The sequence below is a fragment of the Parus major genome, chromosome 2 (assembly GCF_001522545.3).
Source record: "Parus major isolate Abel chromosome 2, Parus_major1.1, whole genome shotgun sequence".
Lineage (NCBI taxonomy): Eukaryota > Metazoa > Chordata > Aves > Passeriformes > Paridae > Parus > Parus major.
The window spans coordinates 24,137,127-24,162,838 of NC_031769.1; the positions used below are offsets into that span (position 1 = coordinate 24,137,127).

Here is a 25,712-nt window from a genome sequence, read left to right on the forward strand (position 1 = left end):
ATGGCAGCTGCTGTTAATGATCCGTGTCACTGCAGGAGGCAGGAGCAGGGGAGGAGGTTACTGCTCTATAAAGCCCTCCTGCCTTCCCTGCAGAGGATGTCCCAGCCGAGCTTCCAGTGGGTAGGCAGTGTACAAGCACACCTCACCTGATCCAAGGCAAGGCATGAATCCCTCCTTCACAGGAGGAATCACATTCGCACTTACTCACGTACCTGCTCTTCAGTAGAGTCAGCTTGATGGGGTTTATAGAACTGCTTTAATAAGCATAGTTCTCTTTGTGATTATAGCATACAAAACCTGTGCCTTTCTTCTGCCTGGTGTCCTGTACGCACACAGATTTGTGTGTCTTTCACTGGCATTAATTCACGTTAATATCCCACAGCATTACGTATCTGAAGTCGTTTTGTCCTTAATCTAGTCAAAGTGCATGCTGGTTTTTATAACAGGGTTTATTATGTGAGATCAGTCCAGAAAGGACACTCATGAATAGAATGGCATTAAAGCCACTTCTTAATTCTTTGCGATAAATGCAGTCAATACCTCTTCAGAGACCTTCCATAATACCAATACTTAGTGATTTATTTTTCTCCTTTGAGCCTTCTGAACACTTTGAACTTCACTGACAGTGGAAGTCATTGACCTAGAATAGATTTTTGCAATTTTTCTATCAGAAAAAATGTATCAGACTGTCTGTAGCTGACACAGTAAAGCATTTGTTAAAATGAAGACATGGCTTTTACCTTTTGAACTGTTCTAGGTGAGGCTGAGAGGAGGTGAAAGAAGAACAAACGAAAGCATCTACGATTATTTTATCCATTGTCTGCAGTATTGGATTATCCAGCAGATTCATCATATCATAATGAAAGATCATTGGCTCAACCAACTTGATTTATACAATGATGATAAATTAAATTATTCTTTCTTACAATGTTTTCTAGAAAGATAATCAGTACCCAGCAGATGTACTCTGGTAGCCTCTGAGGCAGAGGAAAGAGATGGAATTCTTTCATAATCCCAGCTGGCAATCAGCTTCTGTTTTTCAGGATAAGAATTAGTGCCCTCGTGACTCTAATCAGGCAAATGCAGCTATGAATGCTATTTCAATTGATGTAAATATCAAGTCTTCTTTATAATTTTACACAACTGTTTAGTTTACTAATATCTCATGTTAGTAGATTTCAGAATTTGATTATATACAGGAGGGATTTGAAATATGTGTTGTTTTCAATATTGTTGAGTGTTGCCCCTGCTCTAAGATTAATGGCTCAGAGGGCAGTGCCACACTAATACCACTAATTGTTCTGTGCTTCTTTTGACCCCATTTAGGATGTAATCTATCAGTTTGAAGTTTACAAGTGGTGCCTGCAGTCATGAAAGATAGGATAAGGAGACAGCTTGACAGTAGGAATCCTATCCTGTCATGGAGTTTCTCCTGTGCTATTTTGCTTGCAGTCTCCCCACAGACTGTGATGTTGAGTGTTAGACCTGTTCTTTGAAGCTGCTTGGGTTATGTTAAGCCTTTGTGAACCACACTTTCTTCCCCTGTTCATCATAATGAAAGGGTTCTGGGAGACCCTACAGTCTCAGTCTGAGAAAGCTCACTTGGAAAGCTGTATGCCTCCAAGGAATTTTATTTTTTTCCTTGGAACATATTCACAAGAGAAAAAAATCTAGTTCTTTCATAGAGAAAACTTTATCCTTTTATCATACTTACTGGATACAAAGATTTGTGCTCACACAGCTCAGGGAGAGGCAGGGTCCCAGGAAAGGAGGACGTGGTTCTTGGAAGACATACTGCATTGATAAAAAGAAAGGGTTTTGCATGACAGAATCATCAGAAAATCCCAGTAGTCGTATGCTGCTTTTATGCTTTTAGCATTATTACTTTCCTCTGAAAGGTTTCTTTTAAGGAAGTTAACCAAATTCAGTGTTTTACTGGAAAGGCAAATCTTAAACTCTGTGTCCTCCTTCCGTATCCTGTTGTATGAATGTGACTAAACATTTTCTAGGCTTTCCAAACTGTTGCTAGGCACTGAGTGGATGCTCTCATGGTGCTTTCTGAGTCAGTTCTTGACTTTTTTTAGGGAACCACGCAGAACCTGTGCAAAACCTGTTTAGTTTATCATGACTTGTACCACCATGAAAGTTATTAATTGTATTAATTCTAACTTGCCAGTGAGTTTACCTGTTTTTGTTTATTTAAATTCTGCTGAAATGCATCAAAGTCTTTCCATCTTAAATAATTGGTTAGCCAATTTTGCCATGTCTAATTAATCTTCTAGATCATTAAAGAGTATGTTCTAACAACAGTAGTGCAACTCTACAGCCCTCTGGCTTTTCACTATTAACTATTCTTTGTTCTAATAAAGAATAATTTATTGCCATTTTTTGTTTTTTCTTATCTGGAAATTTTTAGTTCAAAGAAAGGTTCTGTCTCAACTCCCAATTATTTCGCAGCCTAATTTTTTTTATCTCGTACTAAACTGAAAATGTGATCTTTAATGCAAAGTTTTACTTTTATATAGCTCTTATACAAGGAGCAATTAAAGGGTGAAAAGTAAAAATAATTGATTGTTCAGTAACATCAACTTGAAATGTCATTTATTCCCTCCTCAGCTAATTCTTCACCCCATCCTGAGCTGATTTTTTTCTGAAAAATACACAGTTTCCAAAAATAGTATTTGCATTAGTTTTGTTTGCCACCACAGCATCTGGGAAGGTAATTTATAGAGTCAGGTCTTTGCAAGAACTGACATTGTAGGGGACAGATGAAGTCAGATGTAGCCAGCAGCCATGCCCCAATGGGAGGCTGTTTATTGCCAGTAACAGTGAACAGCGTGACTTTGTTGTGACTCCTTTGTCTAGGTAGTAATCTTCTCTTCTCTCAGTGTGCATGCCTGTGCAGATTTTCTTTTGCTCCTTCTGACTTTGCCTGCCTGTGCTCTTACGCTGTGAAACAGGTGGGTCCTTTAAAATTTTGCAGGCACTCTCCAAAGTGCAGATCCACATTGTAGTAGAGGCAGGATTGCTAATTACTGGGTAATGAGACAGGACCCAAACCGAAGGGTACCACACTCCGTGTCTGCTTCAGAGAGCTGTGTTATGTGTTATCTCTTTTCTGCCTGGGCGTTGTGGTTTTGTTCTTCCTTTCCCTGTTGATTTCTTTTTCCTTAAATCCAAGTGCCAGAGCTGAGGAGATAAAAAGAGAAGGAAATAAAAGCCCTTTGCTCTGTAATGCTGATTGCTGAGCTGGGACTTCATGCTGGGCTGCTTCAGAAGCCATGTGAGCATGGTGCACTTTCTGCTTCTTTGATTGTTTGATTCACAACCTGAATTGTGGATCTTGCAGAAACTAAATGCGTGGTGCTGTGTACCAGAGTAGTGTAAATTTCTCCTGTCTAATCCACTGTGGTTATATCAGAGATTCCATAATAGGTTTTCCTTCTGGTTTCTGCAAAGTACTCCTACAGGCACTGGTTATTGTCCTGTAAGATTACCAGGAGAAGTGTGCTGAACATGAAAAATTACTCAAGAGTCCTCTGACCCCTTAGCATGGGTGAGATAAGACTGCATTCATCACTGCTTCGCTGGTTTATATTCCTTGGCTGTGCCTGTGTAGTAGACAAGCTGTGCCTTGGACTGTTCTTTGTGCTGAGGCCAGCTGGCAGCAGAGTGGTCAGTGCTCCTACCCTTAAAGAGTTGTACCTTTCTGAGCAGGGTGGCCATATCCAGCTGTCCACTGGAAACATCCAAGCTGACTCCTAGCTTTTTCTAACTCCTAGATTGTGTCTGAATAGTCTTCAGTACTAAAATATTAGTTAACTTGGGTCGAACTGTTTCCAAGACAGTTTCAGTGATGCAATACGATTTTAATATGATGACCAGTTACTAGAACTTGGAAGCATTCCCTGGCACTGTGTAATTTACTGGCTTAAGCATAGTCCCTGTATCCTGAGTTCTTGCTAATTTGAATTTTATGGCTATTTTTTTCTCAAAATATTTGCACATTTGGACAGGAAATTATATGTTTGAGTGCGAAATACAAATATAAATATTTTGTCCAAATTATAAACTATTTTTCTAGGTATTGGAACATGGCTTTTAAAATTAAGTATAACATGAATGAGTAAGGTTCAGTGGGGCTGGATCTCGTTTGGAGCAGCTTTTCTTTACTTTTCCTGGTAAAAGGAACAACTTGACAAGTTTTGAATCAGTTCATCCTCAACTTGGTTGGATCTAAACTTAAACTACTAACCCTGCAACTGAAGTATCATAATATATGTTTATTTAGCTAATTTTTTTACTCCTTCATCCAAGATTCTATTTTGTAGAAGCTCCCACACAGTTTCGGTGCACCTTGATTAATGGGATACAACACTGTGACAGCTAGGCAGAAATACCTGCTGTCCATCCTTGCAGGATAATAAGCCAAAATATATGGATGATGCTGTAGGAGCATTTAGCTGGACTGTGCTGTGAGGATGGTCTACCTTGCCTAGAATCTGGATCATGTAATCATCCAGATTAAGGACATGGTCTGAACTCAGAAGCTTACTTGTGACCTATCTGTATTTTCTTCTTGTATTTCTTCCCTGTGGATGCCAGCAAGGGTGAGGGTGAGGGAAGACAGATCTCACCTCAAAAAACAATCTGTTTCTTTTAGAAACATGGCCTGCTAGCATTTGTACCTTCTGAACAGAGGTGACTGCATTCAGGTATGTTAAAGCACAGATGTACAAGTGTGTTCCTTTGAAGTGGCCATTCCTGTAAGAATTGCATGGTGCTATAGCAAATGCTGATTAAATTATGACCCTGTATTCAAGGAAACCTTTTAAGCAAGGGTTGTGTTGGAATACTGTCAGGCTGTCTGGAAAGAGAAGGAATTGATTCTTAATGTGCACTCTCACAAGAACAGAGAAGTGTAAGGACCAGAATCTGGAAAGATGCCAAAACATTGAATCCCTTGGCTAATTTTGAAGTACTCCTGAGAAAAGCTTATGTGTCAGTGAGGCCCTAGACTAGAATTGATTTCTGGAGGAATAATTAATCTAAGTGCATTGATATTATTGTGTGGGTTTTTTACATGACTTCCTAATTGTCTGACTCAATATCCATTTAGTGTTGATAGTAGCATAGTTTATCAGGGGCTTCTATCCAAGATGCTCTGGAGAGTCTGCTGAGGCTTTTCTGATGCTTCATCTGTGATTTTGCTGCTCATCCACCAGTACCACTGATACCACTGTTTGCCCTGAAGGCCAACCACATTCTGGGTCAGCACCAAAAGAGGAGTGGCCATCAGGGTGAGGGCAGTGATTCTGCCTCTCCTCTTTGCCTTGTAAGGCCCCACCTTCAGTGCTGCATCTGGCTCTGGAGTTCTCAGCCCTAGAAAGATGTGAACATGTTGCTGTGGGTCCAGAGGAGGCCACAGAGTTGATCAGAGGGCTGGAGCATCTCTCCTGGAGACAGGTTCAACCTGGAGAAGCAAATACTCTGAGGAGACTTTATAGTACCTTCCAGTAATGAAAGGGGGCTTATATAAAAGAGGTAGGGTGACTTTTTAGACAGGTAGTGATAGGACAAGGGGGAATGGTTTTAAACTAAAAGTGGAGAGATTTTTGTTAGAGTTCTTTACTCACAGGGTAGTGAGACACTGGAACAGGTTTCTCAAAAAATTTGTGGATGCCCCATCCCTGGAACTGTTCAAGACCAGGTTGAACGGGGCCCTCAGCAACCTGATTTAATGGAAGGTGTCCCTGCTCATGGCATGGTCCCTTCCAACCCAAAGTGGTAAGTTGAAGTCCTGCTGTCTGTCTTTAAATTCAGAGTACTTTACTTCATCCTGGGTCTGGGGACAAGGATAGAGGCTGCAGAACTTCTGAACAACAGTTCATCTTACTGGTAACTCAATCTCCAGGGTCCTTGGAGGCTCTTCCCAAAGTCTGCTCGTCTGTACTAGCTTCACATAGCCAGCATCCTGCACTATATATTACACATATTGCCCTCTAAGATGTTTCTTATGTGACCTTAAATAACTTCACTCAGTCATTGCCTCTTTCATTCACTGATGGTCGTCACTTCATTATGTTACTTGGGGTGCTCATCTCCAAGTAGAGTTCTTCACCTGTTTGTTAGTTCTGGATCACTTATCTCCAGGCAAACATTTTTTATTTCCCTCTACCAGTCCTCTTGGTTCCAGTTCATAGCTTCAAAGATCTGTGTGCACATACCTGTCTCTGATGCAGGGGCAGGGGGATTTACTGACATAAGTTTGCACATTAGATAGCTAGGGTAATACAGAGCTGCAATCACAGGATCTCCAACAGCCTTCAGGAATGGGCTGACAGAAACCTTATGAGGCAAGGGCTCATGCGAGTCCAGCATCTGGGGCAGCATCCCTGTGCAACGCTGTGAGATGGACAGCAGATGTACAGGCAGCATCCCAGAAAGAGGTGGAAAGAACATCTGCAGTAGGAGGAAGAGAACGGGATGTCAGGCGTCTTGTTGCTGTCTCAACTATTTTCCATGAGTTAGAATGGATAAACACACATTCTTCATACTCTTGGACAAAATAACAGGCAATGAATAGAAGTTGCAGCAAGGGTAATTCTCATCAAGGCCATGACAAAGCTTCCTGTCTTTTCAAGTCAGGGGCTTAGGCTGGACTGGTTCCCTTCCAACAGAAATTATTCAGAGTGTTTATGAGTTTCAGATCATTTCATATCAAGAAGCATAATGGAAGCTCATAGGTTGTGAATTTCGTATGTTCTGTCAGTGGCTTCTGCATTTGAGAGTGATGTTTGGGAGAGGTTGTTCATTATAATCACACAAATTCCAGCTTGTGCTGCTGTGACTAAATAAAACTGCTTTCTTAACAGTGTTCACACCCCTTTTAGCACTTTGGATTAATTATGTGCCTGTTAACCTAATGGAAGCAGCTAGAGTAGGTAATTGAAGACATCTTGAAATAAATGAGATAAATGGTAATTGAAGCAGCTTCAGACTTTAAAGCTCACAAGAAAACCATTTTAAAACTCAGAACAGTTGGAGTGAGAAGGGACCTTACGGAGCATTTAGTTCTAACCCCTCTGCTCTTGTCAGGGACACCTTCCACTAGAACAGGTTACTCAAAGCCCATCCACACTGGCCTTGAACAGATCCAGTGATGAGGTATCTGACTGTAAAACTCCCCAATACTGTAATACTGTACATTTTAATGTATCAAACTGTATTTTAGGAAAGGTTAGAAGAAAAGATTTTGAATACTGCTACAGCAAAACCCCCTTTCTTTCTTGAAAGTGTTTGCTGTATTCTTAATTGATATTTGTTGGATAGAAGGAAACCATGCTAATGTATTTTTAACTCAGCACATAATGCCTGAAGTATTTTCAGGAGAAATCATTAATTTATTGCACTAAAGCTGTGTGCTGCAGAACTTCAGTTTAGCATCATAGATTTGGTGCCTTCGCAATTTTTTTTAGTACTAGTTATTTTCAAAATGGAAATATTTTTTTAAATTTAATTTTTATAACAGTGTTTCTGGTTCCCATAGCTGATAGAAAAATGAATATGTTATTTCAAGAAGCACAGGTCTGCAGATCCTCTTTTAATAAAAGCTGGACATATGAATAAGGTTATGTATCAGGTGCGCTGTAAAATATTTAAATCATGGATTGCGGGAGATGTAGGAGTTGCAGTAGAATGGTTTTCTTAACCACCACTACTGTAATTAATTTTCAATTTCTCAAGACACATAATTCTATTTTATTCTAAAATGCATTATAGAGTCAAATATTAATTATGTTTCTAGCTCCATCCCTGTTCATTTTGACTACAGCCACAAAGAATAATTCACAGCTTGTAATTCAGCTAAATTGAGTGTAACTCTTGTGTATCAAGGGCAGTTCATGCCTGCTTCTCTCCTTCTCCTTCCTTCTTTATTGCAGGCTTCAATAAAAATCAGTAATGACCTGTGATTTCGTACAGTGATGTCTTATCACAGATCTGCTGGGGTTTAATTTGCATTTCCTGGCTTTAATAATCTAGGGGAATATTATTGTGATGTGGTTTAAAGGCTGTAAAATTTGTCTCATATCTAAAAACATGACCAACTTTTCAAATATATTGTTGCTGACAGAATGTGTAGTTATTTTTTCTATATATAATGCTTCTATATAATGCTTCTAGCCCTTGAGACTAATTAATGAGTCTGAAATGCATGTGATTGATTTTGTTGAGCAAAAGTGATTTGAAATATATAATTTGTCACTTTGTTGAAGTGTGTGTATTATGATTCAGTGACTGATTTTTTGGTCAGTGAATCATAGCCTTATGTCTTTCTCATATTTAAACACTTCAGAATATGATAGTTCTTGAATTTAAAGCTATTCCATGAATAAATAACTAATTCATGCTTAGAGTTTTAATAACTGCCCCTGTTTTATGATTTTCTAAGTTATTTTTATTCACCTCTCTCTTTAAAATGTAACTATATGATTTACCTCAATTACCAGTTAAGTATAATTATATGCATTGTATTCGTAAGATCATGGAATGTAAAATGACAAAAAGTTTGGTTTAGTTTGTAAAAGCTCTAATTGCTGGGAACATAGTATTCCATTTTCCAAATTTACAGTTCTTTGTCTAAAACTGACATAAATTGAAGATTGAATGCTTCTTAAAAATTATTTTCAGATATTTTATATATTTCTCACTCTAAAGCAATAAATTTTAAAAAGATAGAACATTACTAGTATATTTCTGTTTTGGAAAATTTGCTTTAAACTTTGTCATTGCTTGAAAGCTTTTATTCGTATGTCATCTAACAGCTTCAGGTATCACTGAGTAACTTCATTTTTACATGTGATTCAAGCCTTGAAAATCATATCACTGTGAATTTAACATTTAAATTCTCTTTGGCTTGAGAAGAAAAATTCAATTAATAAGGCTTCATATTTTTACATCCTGCCTAATTTTGTGTGTTGGTATGAAAATATTACTGCATTACAGTCTAATGTGTCAAAAAACACTTCTATATTATCAGGAATTACCAGACTTCAGATGTATGATATGTTGTCTATTCTAAGTTTTCAGTGTACAAAAATGATTGTATGAAGTATTTTGAGTCTTGTGTTTTCCAAGGAAGGTGAATTACCAGGCAGAGGGCCAGAGGGAATCCAATATTTGCATCACTTTGTGTGGTTTCATAACTTCACACATTGAGGATTTCCCTCACGTGTTTACAAATGTCTTGCTTTCTCTACTATGTGTAAGTAATATATGCTTTAATGCTTTAAATGTTTTTTTTAAATAAAATTATTTTTTCCATATTTACTTTAAATTTGTTTTTTTTACATTAGAGGAGACAAATAAGTAGCAGATATGGGTTAAATCCTTTTTTACTTCCTTTGGTAATTTTAAAAGTTCATTGTTCCTCCCAGTTGAGTCTGAAAACACGACTGGTTTAGTCTTTTTAATACTTGGCTCTAAAATCAAAATTTTGAGGAAACAGGATCTGTCTGTGAGTCAGTATGCAGAACAGATCAAGTGTGGGGGCCATGAAGAAATATTCTTCTTTCAGACCAAGGTCTTTATCATTACTGAGATCTAATGTTGTATTTTGTGATCGGGGGATATGAGTGCCAAACTGTGATCTGTTTTGATCAGTATTAAAATGCTGATGTTACTGCCTTATTTATCTTCTGGTTTCTGCTGTATTTGCTATTGATGTTTTTAAGCTAAGACACTTTTTTGCAAATTATTTTCAGAGCACCTTGTGCCATTATTTCAAATGGAGTCACTCATTCTCACCTTTCTTACCCTTTTGGAAGTAATGAGTAGCTTGGATATTTTGATGATGTTGAAATAATCTCCAAATTGTGGTCCCTTCTGTAGTGCCTGACTTCATAGACTCTGAAAAGTTATTTGTCATAGGAAATGGACCTAGGGTCTTCCACTCTTGGGACGTTGGCTTACACTTGGATGACAAATCCCAAGGGATTTTAACAGTGATAGGCAGTACTAATGAAAAGAATTTTCATACATGGGGTATAATGCATATTTCTGCCTCTCATTCAGATAATAAATGAAATTCATCATTTGAGCCAAATGTTGTGGAAACAAATAATTTACCATATCCAGTATCTCAGTGTCACCTTATTATGCTTTTCAGCTCTACATAATACTTCTTTCATCTGTAATTACCTAATTATCTTTCTAGCCTTCTAAGAAAATAATTCTTCAGCTTGACATCTTTAAATTGTGCTTTTGTTCAGTAGTTCACAGTGTGTTGATACTCTGTAATGGGTGTTTATGATCTGTTCTGGAGATAGCAACATATCTAAATGTGGTTATGCCGCTGTGCTGAAAAGGAAAAGCGGGGAGTTACAAACTCAATTCAGAGTTCTGGTTGCTGAAAGCAAGACTGAGAAGCATTCTTGTAAGTCTCAACCGAGAAAGAGGCACTTCCCTTGTGTTTTGTTAAGCCAAGGAAGTGTGCACCCAGTGTTCTGCAGTAGCTAACAGGGGAGAAAATGTTCCTTAGCAACAGAAGTTCATGAAATAAAAGACAGATTTAAATGCAGCCTAAAATTAAGCAAATAGTGTCTGTCAGATTTTAAAATGTGGAAATAGATTCTGTTTTCTAGACTGGAGGAAGGCAAATATAAAAGCTCAGAAATGGAAGGTAATTGTAAGTCAGGGTGGGAAGGAGTTACTCCGATGCATGTTCCTTTCACTATAAGCTGCCGTAAGTGCGCCTGTGCTCTTACTGTGCATCCATAACAGTCTGGTCTTCTGTAGCCTCCTGAAAAACACATGGCTCTAAAGGGAAGGGAAGTGGTTATACTTCACTGAAACTTGGAGTGGAGGCTTGTAATGGTCCCTTCTGTTTTGCCCCTCCTGCCATGTGACCAGACCTCTCCTATTCCTGCCCACAGTGCCCTTGTGACAAATCTCATCCACAGAACACATTTGCAACAATCAAAACTACACATCTTTGGAGGAAAAGGCTACCAACCTGGAACTTCAGTAAACTGTAGGATTAATGTTTTTTCACTAATGTTTTGTATAGGTTTGTAATTGGACGAGAAAAACCGGGACAAGTGAGTGAGGTTGCGCAGCTGATTAGCCAAACTCTAGAACAAGAACGACGCCAGAGAGAGCTGCTGGAGCAGCATTATGCACAGTATGATGCAGATGATGATGAGGTAACAGACTGTCCAGTGTTTCACTGTTTGGTGTTTTTCAATGTTCTGTTTTCTGTTCCTAATTTCTTTTTTTTACTTATCACTCAGAGGTCAACTTTTGGACCTTTCCATTATCTTCACTGATGATTTTTACAGATTTTGATGATGAATCTTAATTGAAGAACAAATTTATAGAAAAACTTTTTGTCATGAAGTATTTGTTGTGTTCCAGAAGAGTAAATATCAAGTGTGTTGATGCTTCTGTAAGCATTCCTCTTCCTTGAAAGCATGTACCCTTCTGAAATAAGGCAGTGAAGTTTGTTTGGTTGTGCACTGAAATGTTCGAGTTTTTTGAAAACGGTAAAAGTTGCCTTTCAGCTTTTAGAGGGGTTGAGGAAGTTGGGGTTTTTTCTGAGAAGAATTGATATTCTTCTGAAGTCAGAATGTTTTCTGAAATTCTGGGTAAGATCCTTCGTTCCTCACACTGTAATTTTGTTTCTGTGTCAGCAGATATTCCTCAGGATAGAGAATTAGCCTGCCTTGTCTGAAGTGTATATTCATGCTTATAATTAGCGTCTGATGTCCCAATATAAAGGTTTTGAAAGTAACAACACTGTGCAGTAAAATTTTCATAATTTCTTTCCCTTCTCATAAAATTCCTACTATGCCTAAATACCAAGATACTTGGAAAGATTACTTTGAGAGCTTTTTCAGAGACTACTGCTGTCTATGTTACTCCCTAAATCAGCTGCTGGGTTTTGTAACAAACTGCTTCCATATAGTCCAAGCATACTGTCATCATTTCACATCATCTTGAGTAATATTAATTTGAAATGCTAGACTCCATGTATTAGTGTGTTTTCATCCTGGGCCAGTTGTTTTTTGGTTTTTTTTGTGTAAGGGAACAGTAGATAAGGGCAGATAGAGAATTCATGATATGCATTTATTTCAGGTTAGTTTTTCTTCTTAGAAAAAAAAATACTCTTGACATAAAATCAGCATATACTCAGATTTTGAAACACACTGTTAACATAGAAGTATGTCAGAACAATTGGAAATGTCCCAGCAGACTAAGTAAAAATTCTGGTCTATCCCCAGTAATGCTTTCACTTACTGTAATTTCCACTGATACTAAGAATAAAAATATTTCAGTATATCTTAGAATTAATCCTGTCACAAGGACATGCGTAACTCATATAAATAAGAACATACATGCATATGTATGTGTGCCTGTGGGAGACCACGAAGGATAGAAAAATCCATATCCTCTCTGTTCCCTCCTCCAGCTGCAGAAACATGCAAGTCTCATAACTTCTCTTTAGTGTGCAATGAAATTCAAGAGAAGTTTCTTGAAGGAGCTCTCTTACAATCTCTTCAAAAACAAAAGAGAACAGCTAGCCTTTGGGAAAAGAGACCTCTCACAAGTCATCACAGTGTGCTGTAGATGTCAAGGTTCAAAGACTGTCAGTGCCCTATTATGGTGAGCATGGTCAGGTTGCTTTCATACAGACAAGAGAGGTGTATCCTAGGTAAGCCTGATGATTTCTCACTGTGTACTTGCTCATAGACGGGTGTGTGGCTGACCTGTGTGAGTGATTGATGCATTACACCTTTTATCTGTAGGAAACATCCACCTGCAAAAAAATGTCAAATGTTTGTATTTCTTACCTTCATGCACCACACAGGTGGCATTACTCAAGATCTGTCGATAAAGAAGATGTTAAAGCCATACTGTTCAATACTGATGCTGGTAGTACTTCAGCATTTAGTAGGGATTGTTGCTGTCAAGGTGCTGATGGTGACACTGTCACACTGATGGCCATTCAGGTGTTTCTCAGTACTGAAAGAGGACAGGTATGAGTAGGTATCAGGTACTTTTTGTGATGTGTCTTGTCCTTGCAGTTTGGTGGTTACGAACTCTTAAGTCCTGTTCACTGCAGAAATTTTTCACAGAAGATACTAAATTTACAAACTGTTTTCTATTGATAGTGCCTTTGTATCATAGAGAGAAAATAAAATTGGGCAATTTTTCCCCAGATTTTTCCAGAATTAAGAGAATTAAAGGTATGTTTCCTTATTCTAACACTACGCTGAGGATGGTGACCATCTCTGTGACTATGACATGATTTTTGGCAATGGCCTTTGGAGTGCAGAGGAGTTTTGTGTTATATATGAGGAACTGAGGAAGAAAGGGAGAGGCATCTACTGGGGGAGATCCAGATGGTCTCATCAATTATCTCTTTTGGAAGGAGAAGGAGTTAGGCCTGAGAATAAATGCATTTCTTAAAAACTACATTGAGATCATTGAAGGTCTTACCCATTTCCTACTTGATGCCATGTATATATTTGGGGCATGGGTGGTAAACATTTTAAGAATAAATACAGGGGTTTAGTTACTAAGGTTTGCAGTGTAGGATGTTCCCTTTCTTAATTAAGAGACTTACCAGAAGCAGATTTTATTGAATATCTGCGGTAATACTTAATATTATTATTTTTTTAGCCACCTGACTATGCCATCCAGGTCTACTTAGATAACTTGCACCATTCCCAGACAGTTGACACGATGTAAACTGTGATCTAATGCACATTAGCCACAGTTCAAAGACACTTTTGGTCACCACAAGCATTTCTGCTCCATTTATTGTCAAATACAAGTATTACTTCTTTGAGCTTACCTTGGACCAGTCTGACTGAGTTTATATTGCTGCCAGACACCACCACCAGCCCTGCATTCTTTGGCTCTGGTAAGCAGAGCACCTTTTGGGCAAGAAAATCTCAGTTTCCACTGGCTGAATGAATATCTGTAAGTATACAAGAACCATTACCACCCTTTTGAGTCCATTCCATTGAAGGAATAGTGACTGACTGCGTGGATTTCAGGACTATTTGGATTGCCAGTGTAAGGAGTTTGGTATTGAGGTAGCACAGAATTATACACGAGTTGCTCAGTCTCAGAGCTGTCAAGCCATCCTGTTCATTTTCCTACACCATTTAAAATATGGTAGCATGAATCTCCAGGTACGGTGCTGCATGAATAAACAAGAAAATGGTCTTGAGACTGCCAGATTCTGAGGCTCAGAGACCTTACCACAAGGCCAGCAATAAGATTTTAAGTTTTTCAGAGCAGTCAGTGGTCTTGTTTGAGTCCTGGAGTCATGGCATACGACTTGTGTTTGTTAGAGCTGGCTAAATCACAGGAAGAGAATGTCTGCCAGGCATGTGCAAATTCTGGTGTTTTATCTTGCTGTGTCACCAGCTGGCTGGATTTCCTCTGTGTTGGAACTTCTGCCAGGCTTCACAGCCCAGGGAGTATGTAGGTATTTTAGAAGGAACCAAGTTCTTTCAAAAAGCAGTATTTTGAGACAGATTTGATTTCTGCCAGCTAGTGGGCAGTGGACTTGAGTTAGATACTAAATTTAGAGATGCAGTGTTACCCTACTACCTTCTCATTCCATTGCCTTGCAGGAATGTTACCTTACAGCTATTTTTTGGGGAAGATTTACAGTAATACATAGTGTTTCTAAAACATACATCATTTACTGTGTAAGTAAACTGGAAACTCATCATTTACTATATAAATGCCTTGCATCCCTGCATTTTCAGGATGTGCTGTTACCATGGGCTGCAGGTCATCACAGGGTTACAGGATGCTTTCAGATGCTCCTTCATTTAAGTTTTTGCATGGAAACAGAAAGCCCTTGTGCAGAACTGATGAACATGAAAAGAAAATGGATGTTCACAGTGGAGTCCATGCAAAGACCAACAGGATAAGTGTGCATCAGCTCACAATTTGTTGTTGAGCTCCCACAAGTCAAGCACTTGAGCCAGTAGTATCAGCTATTTCTTAAGTGTTACATACAGTAGGCAGCACTGGCATTTCCTAGTGAGTCTGTGCTAATCACATTAAGCTGGGAGAGTATGTTGCCTCTAGATAGACTACTGCAGAGTTTGCTCATCAAGTTTGTCTAGCTTCCTAAAATCCCACATCCTTTTAATTTGTAGAATCCTGTCAGAAAATAAAACTCAAAGGCTTTGAAGTAGGCACTGTCTTTGTATTTCCTACTTAGTGTGCTAAGTAAGACCTGAATCTGCACCCTTAACTGAAACCTTTTGAATTCCCTGTGTTAACGTACTGTTGTGTGCACATGAGTCAAATTCTGATATTTCTTGGAATTTTGATTTGAACTTCGTATTATCATCTTCATGTTCTGTCAGCAAATGACTAAAGTCAGATAAGGCAGATGACCTGTTTGCCAGAAGGTTGCATGGGGTGATGCAAAATGTGAAATGAGTAATATGTTGCAGGATTCTGTTCACTCTGTGACCAGAGACAAGTACATTAATGCAAGTGATGTTTTAATCTATTTTAATATCACTAATAGTCAAGTGAGTATTTTTTTCATTTTAAAATCTCATTCATTAGGACATGCTAAGAGCAAAGCAACATTTAGAACCATTGAAAAAAATCTTGACACACTCAAAAAAACCAAAAAGGCAATGTACTTGAATATCTAACACCCAGGGTATATTTGCTAAACCAGATCTTTCAAAGAGTACGTTTTTCCAACATCATTAATATGATGCACTCCTGGAAAAGCAATGATTAATACTGTACCATTATGTTTTTCTTCACTCTTTTGAAAGAATTAAACCATCAAAAGAAAAAATCAAATTAAGAGATGGGCTTGAATTATTTTTATAGTTCTTCAAATGGTTCCCTGATTATGGGAGTGTTTCAGCAGGAACAAAAGGTGTAGCTTGATGCAGCCTTTGTTATGCTGATTTGGGGAAGGTCTGTCTGCATTATCCTGGCTGGTGCTGCAGCTCCTGCTTTCTGGTTGGGAATGTTAGGCACATATCAGAAATTTACTGTTAAGGCAGTTAAACAATGCAAGTAACACATTTTCCCTTTAGAAGTGGAAAATTGCAGCTCATGTTGATAATTTCATGTTATTAGTTGTGATAGCATATGGCAAAATGGAACGGCTAATATCAGAAGCTATTGCTTTGGATGGGACAAGCTTAAGCCCTAGGTGCTACTGAAATGAGAAACAGGGCTTTTACCTGGATGAATTTTGCTCACCAGCACAGATTTTCCTTCAGTGGCATGTAAGTTTCCATTGACTATGGAGTAAAAAATATTATTGCTGTTGCCAGCTAAGGAAACAAAATGGATTGCAGGGAACCTCAGGGAGTTACAATGACAACTCTTACCTCACAGGGCTTTGTTATTTGAAGTAATATGACTTTTTTTTCTGTGCCTTCCTGCTCCTTGTAAAATAATGAATTTCACATTCTAGCTAGCTGGCACAGAGTCTGAACAACTACCCTCTGGTAGTTTCATGTGGAACAAAAGTCAGCAGAGAGAATTTTTTCAAGGAAAGTATGTTTCGTGTAGTTCATGATGCATATTCCCTCAATGTACATATTGGTTCTTTTGAACCTGTAATTTGTTTTTCATGTGACTGTAAGATGAAATCCCTTTATTTTGAAGACAAAAGCAAAAGTCCCATTTATTTCTGTGTTCTGTGATGTGTTCTTGTCATCCTGGTGCCTTGTTTACTTGAGCTGTGCTTTGCTTTGACAGCTACTTTTTTCATTAATTGAAGCAAAAACGACTGTGCTCATTGACACTCATTATGTGCAATTTGAAGCAAGATTTTCCTTTATGTTCATTTTTAGCTGCCTGATATTTCTCTTCAAACACTCTAGCTCCTGAGGCCAGTAGAATATTGTCTGCTCTTGAATTTTTCCTGAATAATTTACTCCTTCATGTGTGTTCATTTTTCTTCTTGTATTCAGTACTTCTTAGCTTAAGTCTTTGAAGAAAGCAGTTTTAACTAAATTCATCTGTTTTATTCCTTTGCCAAAATTGGTAAATGTAATTTGTATTAATATATTACTTTGAAATGCACATGTAGCTGAGCCAGATCTGCAGGTTTTTTACATAAGCAGGGATTGAGTTTACTGGTTAATGATCCTGTTTCTGCCCCCTCTTTGCATGCTTCATGAGATTTCCTTGCCACCACTAATGGACCTGTCAGGATTTTATTTATTTTTTTTTTAAAGCAGAAATTACAGTTGTGTACTACCTTATTTGCTTCAGGGAGAATGGCTGCAAAATGGAAAGTACATGGACTGTTACTATTTTGTCCCCACAAAAATTAATTTCTCTGTAATCTCAGTGTGATTTTAAGAGTTAGTCTTTTTGCTTCTGGTTACCCTGATGGTGTGTGGAGGTGGCATTACATGTTCCTGGAAAGAGCCAGGAGACTTAGTAGCCAAATTTTCACTTTAGACAGCTACTGCACATAGTCGGGGACAATAAATTAGAAACAGAAGTTACTACAAGTGTAGTCTAACAGAAGATTTCTTTTGTATGTGCATGAGATGCAGACATAGAGAATGACAAATTCAGGTGTTGTTTTGTTTAGCTATAATGCTTACATGCCTGAAAACTCCAGTGAGACGGACTGTGTTTTCTTTGCTTCTCTTAAATAAGGAAAGAAGAAGCAAAAGCAGCTGTCAGCTTTTTTTATAGAATGCTGTTGAGATTCTTAGGCATATATGCTTAGGAGGTATGAAGTATATAAAATAAATGATTACTCTTTATTTCATTGAAGTATATGTTACTATTTACAGAGGCAGCAATACCTCACCAAAAAAGTGCCTTGCTTTACAGTGACTGTTTTAAAGCATGGATGTGCATGTCAGTAACTTACCTTATTTTTAGTAGTTCTCTCAACATCATAAAATTTTACTAAACTATTTTATGCTTTCTATGTGTTTTGGCTTTGTTTTTTAAAACTTTGGTGGTTTAAAAAAAGAAGAATGTAGGTTTTTCATGGTGTTTAAAGATCATTACTAAATTTAACCCAGTCATTCTATAATTCTGTGTATTGTCTGTGTGTACCTGTGCAACTAGAATCAACGTCTTGCATGTGTGCTTTTTAGTTGAGAGAGATTCACATAAGCCTAAACAACAGCTGAGAAACTGAATTAAGGTAGGAAGCTGAGGTTTGAACTGTTGTTCAAATGAGTTCTTACCTCTTGTTTTGAAAAGTCCTTTTGTCAAAAAATTGCACTAATAGACCATTTTATCACTACGGGGAATAGACTTCTAATAATAGTTTTATGTTTCTTCATCTCAGGAATTGAAATCTCATGAAGAAAAACTTTGAATAGTTTTGTCAAAATTTTAGTGGTGTTACTGTATAAACATGAAAAAGACTGCACTGGTCCCCCCGCCCTTCCTTTTCCATGTATTTATTTAGTCCCAAGCCTTATAAATCCAGATGTGGGCCTGGGGGAAGTGTTGGCTTTATAATGTGTTTGCATAGTCATCTGCCCAGCCAGCAGGCTGTTTGTGATCCGTACATGCTGTTCTGCAGCTTCCAGACGGAGCCCCGCAGGAGTAAGGTGGTGCCATTCACCTTAGGGACAGGGAGAGATGAGCACAGACATGTGTGCAAAAGACTGGGGAGGCAGCTTGGGGTTCAATACTGCAAGCTTTTTATTTTCAGTATTATTGTTTTGTTTTATTTGGTTTGTTCTCGAGATAATGATTGCAGTTTACAATTTCTCAAAATTCTGTTTTGTCAGCAAATTGTTTGCATCTCACGGTTTACCAGCCCAAGAAACACCCACTTTTATTGTTCAAAACTAGTTCAAAGCAGCTCCTTATTCAGGGTGGAAACTGAGTAAACTCTGGCTTCAGATTCTGAACTTGTCTCTGACACTCAGTTTCTTTTTCCTACTGTTGTCTTCCTGTGTGGGTGTGACTTTTCTATCATTAATTTGTTTATAAAGAACAAACCAGTGAATTTTCAAATTCAACATGGAATATCACTGGAGAATTACTTCATCCAGATGACTTTACTAATGACTAATCAAGATCCTGTTGATAATATTCTACTTTTGTTTCTTTTTGGAAAAGATTCCTTGTTAAATATGAAATAAATTTGGAGAGTTCTTCCAATACAAAAGAGGGCTCACTTTGAACAGGATGAAACCATCAAAATACAGAGCCAGTAATGCTTGAGAACTGAGTTATTAGTGCTTAAGACACTGTTTTCTCTCTTAACGTACTGAAATACGAGTGTGGAGTTATATTTTGTCTGGTAGAATTCATCAGTACTGGAGGTATAGCTAAAGACAAAGATAACCTTTTTTGTATGCAGAATGCTGTGATTTCACAGTATCTTAATTACTCTTTGAATAGTCTCTGCATAATAAGATGATAACTGGAATTTCTTAAATACTATAAAATTAAGACAGGGGAATATGCTACAGATGAAGAAGATGAAGACATGGGACCTGTCCTTCCAGGAGGTGACATGGCTATTGAAGTGTTCGATCTCCCTGAAAATGATGACATGTTCTCACCCAGTGACGTGGACACCAGCAAACTTGCTCACAAATTCAAAGAAGTAAGTTATATGTCAGAAAATACTCCTGAAATACGTCACTGAACCAGATTTCTAGTTGGCTCAGTGCTCAGCGCTTGAGGTTTTTTTCTTGAAAACTGGGGTGGTTTTTAGCTTTTTGTATGCTTAGTACTTTGAAATTACTCAAAAAGTTTTGCTCTAAAGAAGTAGAACTGTCCTTTGGAGATATTTTGATTTGCTTTGCTTTGGTTTGCTTTGGTTTTGTGAGATGCCAATAAAAGGTGATTGGGAAAACCAAACAACAGATGTTAAACTTCAGTGAAGGGAGACATGTGAAATTCATCCTATACCATTACACAGTAACTCACCAGTGTATAGCTGTGTCATGTGTCTGGCCATGTGTTTAGAAGGATGCTGTATTGGAGAAGCAGTCATATGTTTTTTTATCAAAGTTTTATGAAAACCATACCAAGTTTATGGTTAGGGAGTACAGCATCCACCTGTACTAACTCTGGTGTTCATTGTGGTCATTGAATTAATGTAATTTCACACACCAAGGTACAGAGGGACATTTCTTCTGTATTTTAGGCTGTGCTTTTGATATGGCTTCTTTTTAAGCTTTCCTGAATTCTCATGCAAATAAAGATAAGAAACAATGGATGTACCTATGCATACAGTAATGGGCTGAGTGATGGCAATAAAGAGCTTTTTTTTGTTTTGTTGTGTTTTTTTTTAAACACAGGAGGATAGAAGCGTTGAAAGTAGCCAGAACCTCATAGGAGATTTAAGCAGCAGAACCTGCTGGTTGATCCTATCTGGACCTATCTGGGACCAGATAGGAGTTTTAAAATACCAGGACTCCCCTTTTATCCTTCTCCACTTATCCTCTTGCCTTCAGCCAAACCAGATATTTTATCTTGTATAAATATATTGTTTATATACACACACTACCCTCTAGTGAAAGTCATGTGTGAAAAGTAATCAGTCAATGAGTAACCAATCTTTCCTGCTGATAGCCCTTGCAGCCACTGGGTGCCTACTGTTATTCGTTGTTGGTTCCTGAAAGTTTTTTACATTACTTAAAATTTTCTCACTCTGTATGTTGAGTTTCAGGCTGTTACACAAATTAGCAGAACATTTTACTTCATTTTCTAATACTTTGCATCATACATAGAAATACAGTCTCAAGATGGTGAGAATTTGCTACCATTCTCTGTGTGCCAGTGAGTTTTCCAAGGCTGTGCAAAACACAGATGCAGTGATGGGCAAAAAACTCACCTTTAAATAAATTATCTTTAAATCTGTGCTTGAATGCAGCTTCCATAAATTCAGGCTATTGCCATACTTGAGCTTGTCCAGACTGATTAGAAGTTATTTGCAGATATTCTGTCATAGCCTTAGAACGCTGTTTTAGAGACCAGAGGAAGGTACTTGGGGATCCTCGAGTTTAAGTGTAGATGAGAGCCTGAGAAGAAAACATGAAATGCTCCTGCCCAAGAGTGGACTCTTTGAGCAGCCCACGCAGCTACTTTTGTTTCACTGATGGTCTTTAAGAGTGCACAGCTGCGTTTTGTTGGCTGATGCCGAGTGAGTACATGTATTTTTCTTGGTATTTGCCCTGAATTCTTTCAACACTAGAGGACTTGTTCATGATCACACTGCACAAGCCCACACAGTGTTTTCTGGAATTGTATTTAAAGAATAACTGTTCTTTCTTGTTCTTACTCCAGAGATTAATGAAAGTATTAGGCAACTGGGTAGGACATAATCTTTAAGCATAATAGTTTGACCTAATTAGTTGAATTCAGTCTTTGCAACAAAAAATGTGTTCCCATACTCTGGGAGCACTCTTATTGTAAATGACTTGCTTTTGGAATGAAAGTCAGAAGAGAGATGGGCATTCCTGGGTGAATCACTGTACTTCTGAAAGTCTTGTTTTCCTGGCTATAAAGCAGGAAAAATAGGACTGATTTTTCTTAACTGCTTTGAGAGAAAGAGATAGAAACTTTATTTTAGCTGTGATGATTGAAGAGAGACAAGATCTGTAGGGAGAAGGGACATTTACGTAGGAATTCATTATTTCATGTTTTAATGAAACATATGAAGAATGGGTGATTATTATATGCAAAAAATATATAATGATTACGTAAAAATTGTCATGGTGATTATTAGATCCTATTGCATACTTTCCTTCCCAGTGTACTTTGGATCTTTGGATATTTTAACATTTTCTAGACTTTCATCCTATTCTGCCTTTTGCAGTCTTGATGAATTCAATCCATTTTCTCTCTAAAAATTACCTTTTATAAGAAGTTTTATTGTTTTGTAGAAAATTAATCAGCTTTTCAAGACATGTTTTAATAGGAAATGTGCCAAAAATTACTCAAAATGTATGTCTTTGTTGAAGTGAAGCCTTCACAATTTTATATTGACTTAAAACCAAAAAAAAAAAAGAAAACCAAAAACCACAAAACAGTATCTGCCAAGAATTTGTCTGGCATTAAATAGGACATGGAATAAAGATTTCTGATCCCGTTAGTAAACTTGCTTGAAACATTTTAGCTATGGAGTCCAGATTTTCTTGCCAAAGAGTTGACCTTGCCTGTTGTTTAGTCTAACCTATAAATGTGTTAATATTTCTCATCTATTCTACGAGCATAATTAGTTCTTTCTTTTAAAAAAACATACATATCCAGCTACACATTTTTCTGTTAAGCAGACAAGTGTCTTATTTCTTCTGCCTCAGTGGGATCTGCTGTACCATGTACTGATTCAATGATCTGACTGGGTACTCAGTATTAATTTTTTTAACTTAATAACAGAGAGCACAAAAATAACTGGTAAAAACCATCTGTATCTGAGCAGATTGTAATTTATGCAACAATTTGGAGTTTATTTCTATGTAATAATAAGGGTGAATCAGTGTCTCTTCTGTTCTGTCCAGCAGAAATTGAGGAATTCTCCACCTTAAAGGTCTGTGTTTATTCAGTAGATTAATTAAGTCTGACTTTCAATCCAAACTTAATCTGAGAGTGTGTATTTCCTATGTCACAAGAAGGGGCATTCAAGAGACTTTATGGCAAGGGAGTTTCTAAATTAGCTTAGAACTTTTCAGAGATACTTGTACTGGTCAGCTCAGTGACAGCTCCTCTTACTTGGAAAATTATTCCTCTCTTCTGGAAGAACTTCTTAGATTAATTTGCACATATTCTTGCTAACAGCTGGTTCTTCAAGAATGTAGCCATTGCTTCATCAGAGATGTTAGCTTCTGGTTCAGTACAACGACCTCATATACTCTATTAGCTCAGTATAAACTATTCCCAAAAGCTCATGTTTGTCTTGTAAGAGAAGTAACCTGCATGTAAAACATGTTTTTCTGTAACTGTTCCTTCTATTCATAAATAATGGGTGATGCCTTATCTTCAGTGCAGTGCTGGCTCAGGCTGTAGTTCACTTTCTGCCCTTGCCCTCAGCACCATACCCAATGTACTCGAGTCACTGATTCAGGGTAAGGTTTTGGGGCCTTTCCATGCTGCCTGCTTTAAATAGTACAGCAGGGATTGGGGAGCAGGTCAGTGTTGGGTACATGTGTGTGATCATTTCCATTTGGATTAGGGTTATGCTGTTGAAGCTGTGGTTCAGTTTGCACTTCAGAGCATTCCTGGAGCCTGTGAATAGCAGACCTTTGTGGTAAAACTAAAGGTGCTTCAGGACATTGCCTAATACACTCAGAGTAGTGACTGTTCACAGAACAGACTAATGTAGGTTAGTATGGGAGAAATCCCACAGCAGGTGAGAGGTGGATGCCAGGTCCTCCACACCCACCCTTTCCCTGTACGGATCCCCTGTTGTTGTGGCTGCTTGGTGATGTAACTACAACTTCAGCACACTGCCTGGGCTGTAAATCTGCTTGCAGTCGCTTTGTTGCTTGAATGCTGTTGCTGTTATTTACAGTTTCCCTGTGTAACTGCTCTCACTTGAGATTAGCTGGCTTAAGCAGAGTAACTCCAGCTATTGGTGAAGGATAGCATCAGTTTACCTTTCTTCTTGCATGAAATAAATGTGTGGAATCTTCCCTCAAGGTCTTCCTGACTTCTTGAGTTGTTAAATCACTTATTTCCATATTCGCTTATTTGTAATGTGCCTGCTTTAATCAGTGCAGTGGGACTTTCAGCACGGGGACGTATTTCACATTCACATCAGAGGAGAGCAAAGCCCAGCAGGATAACATCTATTTTTTTTAAACATAAGACATTTGGTTTTTCTAAACAGATTGGATGTTCTGATTTGAAATTATGAGTGGTTAGACGGCATCCTATCTTTAATTAGGTTGCACAGACTGAGTCATTTTGCAAGCTAGACATTTTAATTTACAATCTACTGCACTGCAGCACTCTTCGGGGCCTTCTGCTACGTAATAAGGTATTCAACTTGCAGCACAGGCTTTAAAAATACCGGAGTACTCTCTGTGACTTCACTTGTTTATTTTATATTTTCAATTCTAGTTGCAAATCAAACATGCAGTTACAGAAGCTGAAATTCAGAAGCTGAAGACAAAGGTAAGAATCAATATATGGTTAATACATGATGCTTTTTTCTTCATGCAAAATCAGATCTGAAGACGTATCTTTATGTGGGTGGAGAAGTCAACATCCTTATTAAAGGCTGATTTAGAAGCACAGTGGCTCAGCTAAATCTTGTCTTGGTATATATTCTTTATTCCAAGTTTCGAGTAAAAATCTTAAGTGATGCTATTGAAAGAAGGTGCCAACTTTTGTAGTTTCAATTAAACATATGTTTTAAGGGTTATCATAATGACTAAATGGCAGATTGCTAGTTTTAAAATTCTGATGCATTTTTTCAGGTTTTAAAATTATATTTGGATTGAATATTGAAGTTGAAGTTAGGTTTTTTATTTACCAGTGAAGTTAAAGTATCCCTACACTACTTTCCGTTACTGACATTTATAAAAAACCTGATTTGTTTAAAGGTATTTAATAGAAATTTTTTTTATATACAGAAAGAAAGGTGTTGTTTCATATTGTTGCAGTTCTCCTTAGAAGATAGTCTAGGAAGGAAAAATATGATCAGTTCAAAATAAAACATCTCACAATCGGTTGCTAGTTAATAAATTAAATTTGCTATAGCAATAAAAAAGAACTGTGTTTTTTTTGTACTAGAGTAACCTTTCTGGAAACTAACTGATTATTCAGTTGTTCAGCAATGCCATGTTTTATAATGACATCCTTCTCTTTGAGTCTGAGAACATTATAAAGGAAATAAAAATAATAACAAGAGAAAATGATACTTCTAAAAAAGATTTTAGATTATTATTTCTTTCCAGCAGCATTTGCACTCACTGTGTATTTTGCATAGTGTTTATCAAATCTGCATAAATGACTGTTAAAAAGAAAATTTCAGAATGCAACTATTTCCTGTAAGGACAATTTCTGTTGTCCTGTCTCAGTCCAGAAAGTCAAAAATCTTTTCTTCTTCTGCTTTCCAGTTCCAATGTAGCAATTAGAGCCACACAGTCGATCCCTTGGGATTGTGCCAAGGCCTATTGGCTTGATGGCATCCATGTGTGGGTGTAAACATTCATCTGTGCAAATCCATTTGCAAAATGAGGGTTAATGTGCCTTTTAGTGTTGGACCTTTTTACTTCATCTTTTCGACAGAGCTGAAGAAAAGGTGATTGATTTAGGTATACTACTAATAAAACTGCAAACAAGTTAATTTTTTTGGTGTGTATCATCGATGATGCTAGCAGAACTGCCTAGAGCAAATTAAAAACTCTTGATAAATAAACAAGGATGTTAAGGCATTTCTGTTCACTTAATTCTAGGAGCTAAATTGCACAAGATGCTGTATAACCATACAGCAGCAGCCTTATCCAGCACCAAGCACTGAAACTTGCAGGTAGCTTCAGTTAGGAAATGACAACCCTAACACAAAAAAAAAATCAGTCTCGAAATCAAATTCCCTCTTCCTAAAATAAGAAATGTCATCATTTTCTGAAAGTGTAGGAATGCTTTATAGCACCTGAGTCACATGTACAAAGCAAAATGCATCCCATGTGCTGGCTGATTAACCCTGCAGTTTGCCTGAGTACTCCACTATTGACGTTTTGAAATGTCAGCTG

General features: G+C 37.7%; 1 protein-coding gene across 4 annotated transcripts in view; it reads left to right on the top strand.

Annotated features, from left to right (window-relative positions):
• The window catches only part of PPP1R9A (protein phosphatase 1 regulatory subunit 9A), a 131,898-nt gene that overhangs the window by 78,764 nt on the left and 27,422 nt on the right, over nt 1–25,712 (top strand). For all 4 annotated transcript variants that reach the window (XM_015618034.2, XM_015618035.2, XM_015618036.2 and 1 more), the window contains exons 5-7: nt 11,069–11,204; nt 19,457–19,612; nt 24,076–24,129. In XM_015618034.2, coding sequence (XP_015473520.1) covers nt 11,069–11,204; nt 19,457–19,612; nt 24,076–24,129 — 346 coding nt within the window. The remainder of the gene's footprint in view (nt 1–11,068; nt 11,205–19,456; nt 19,613–24,075; nt 24,130–25,712) is intronic.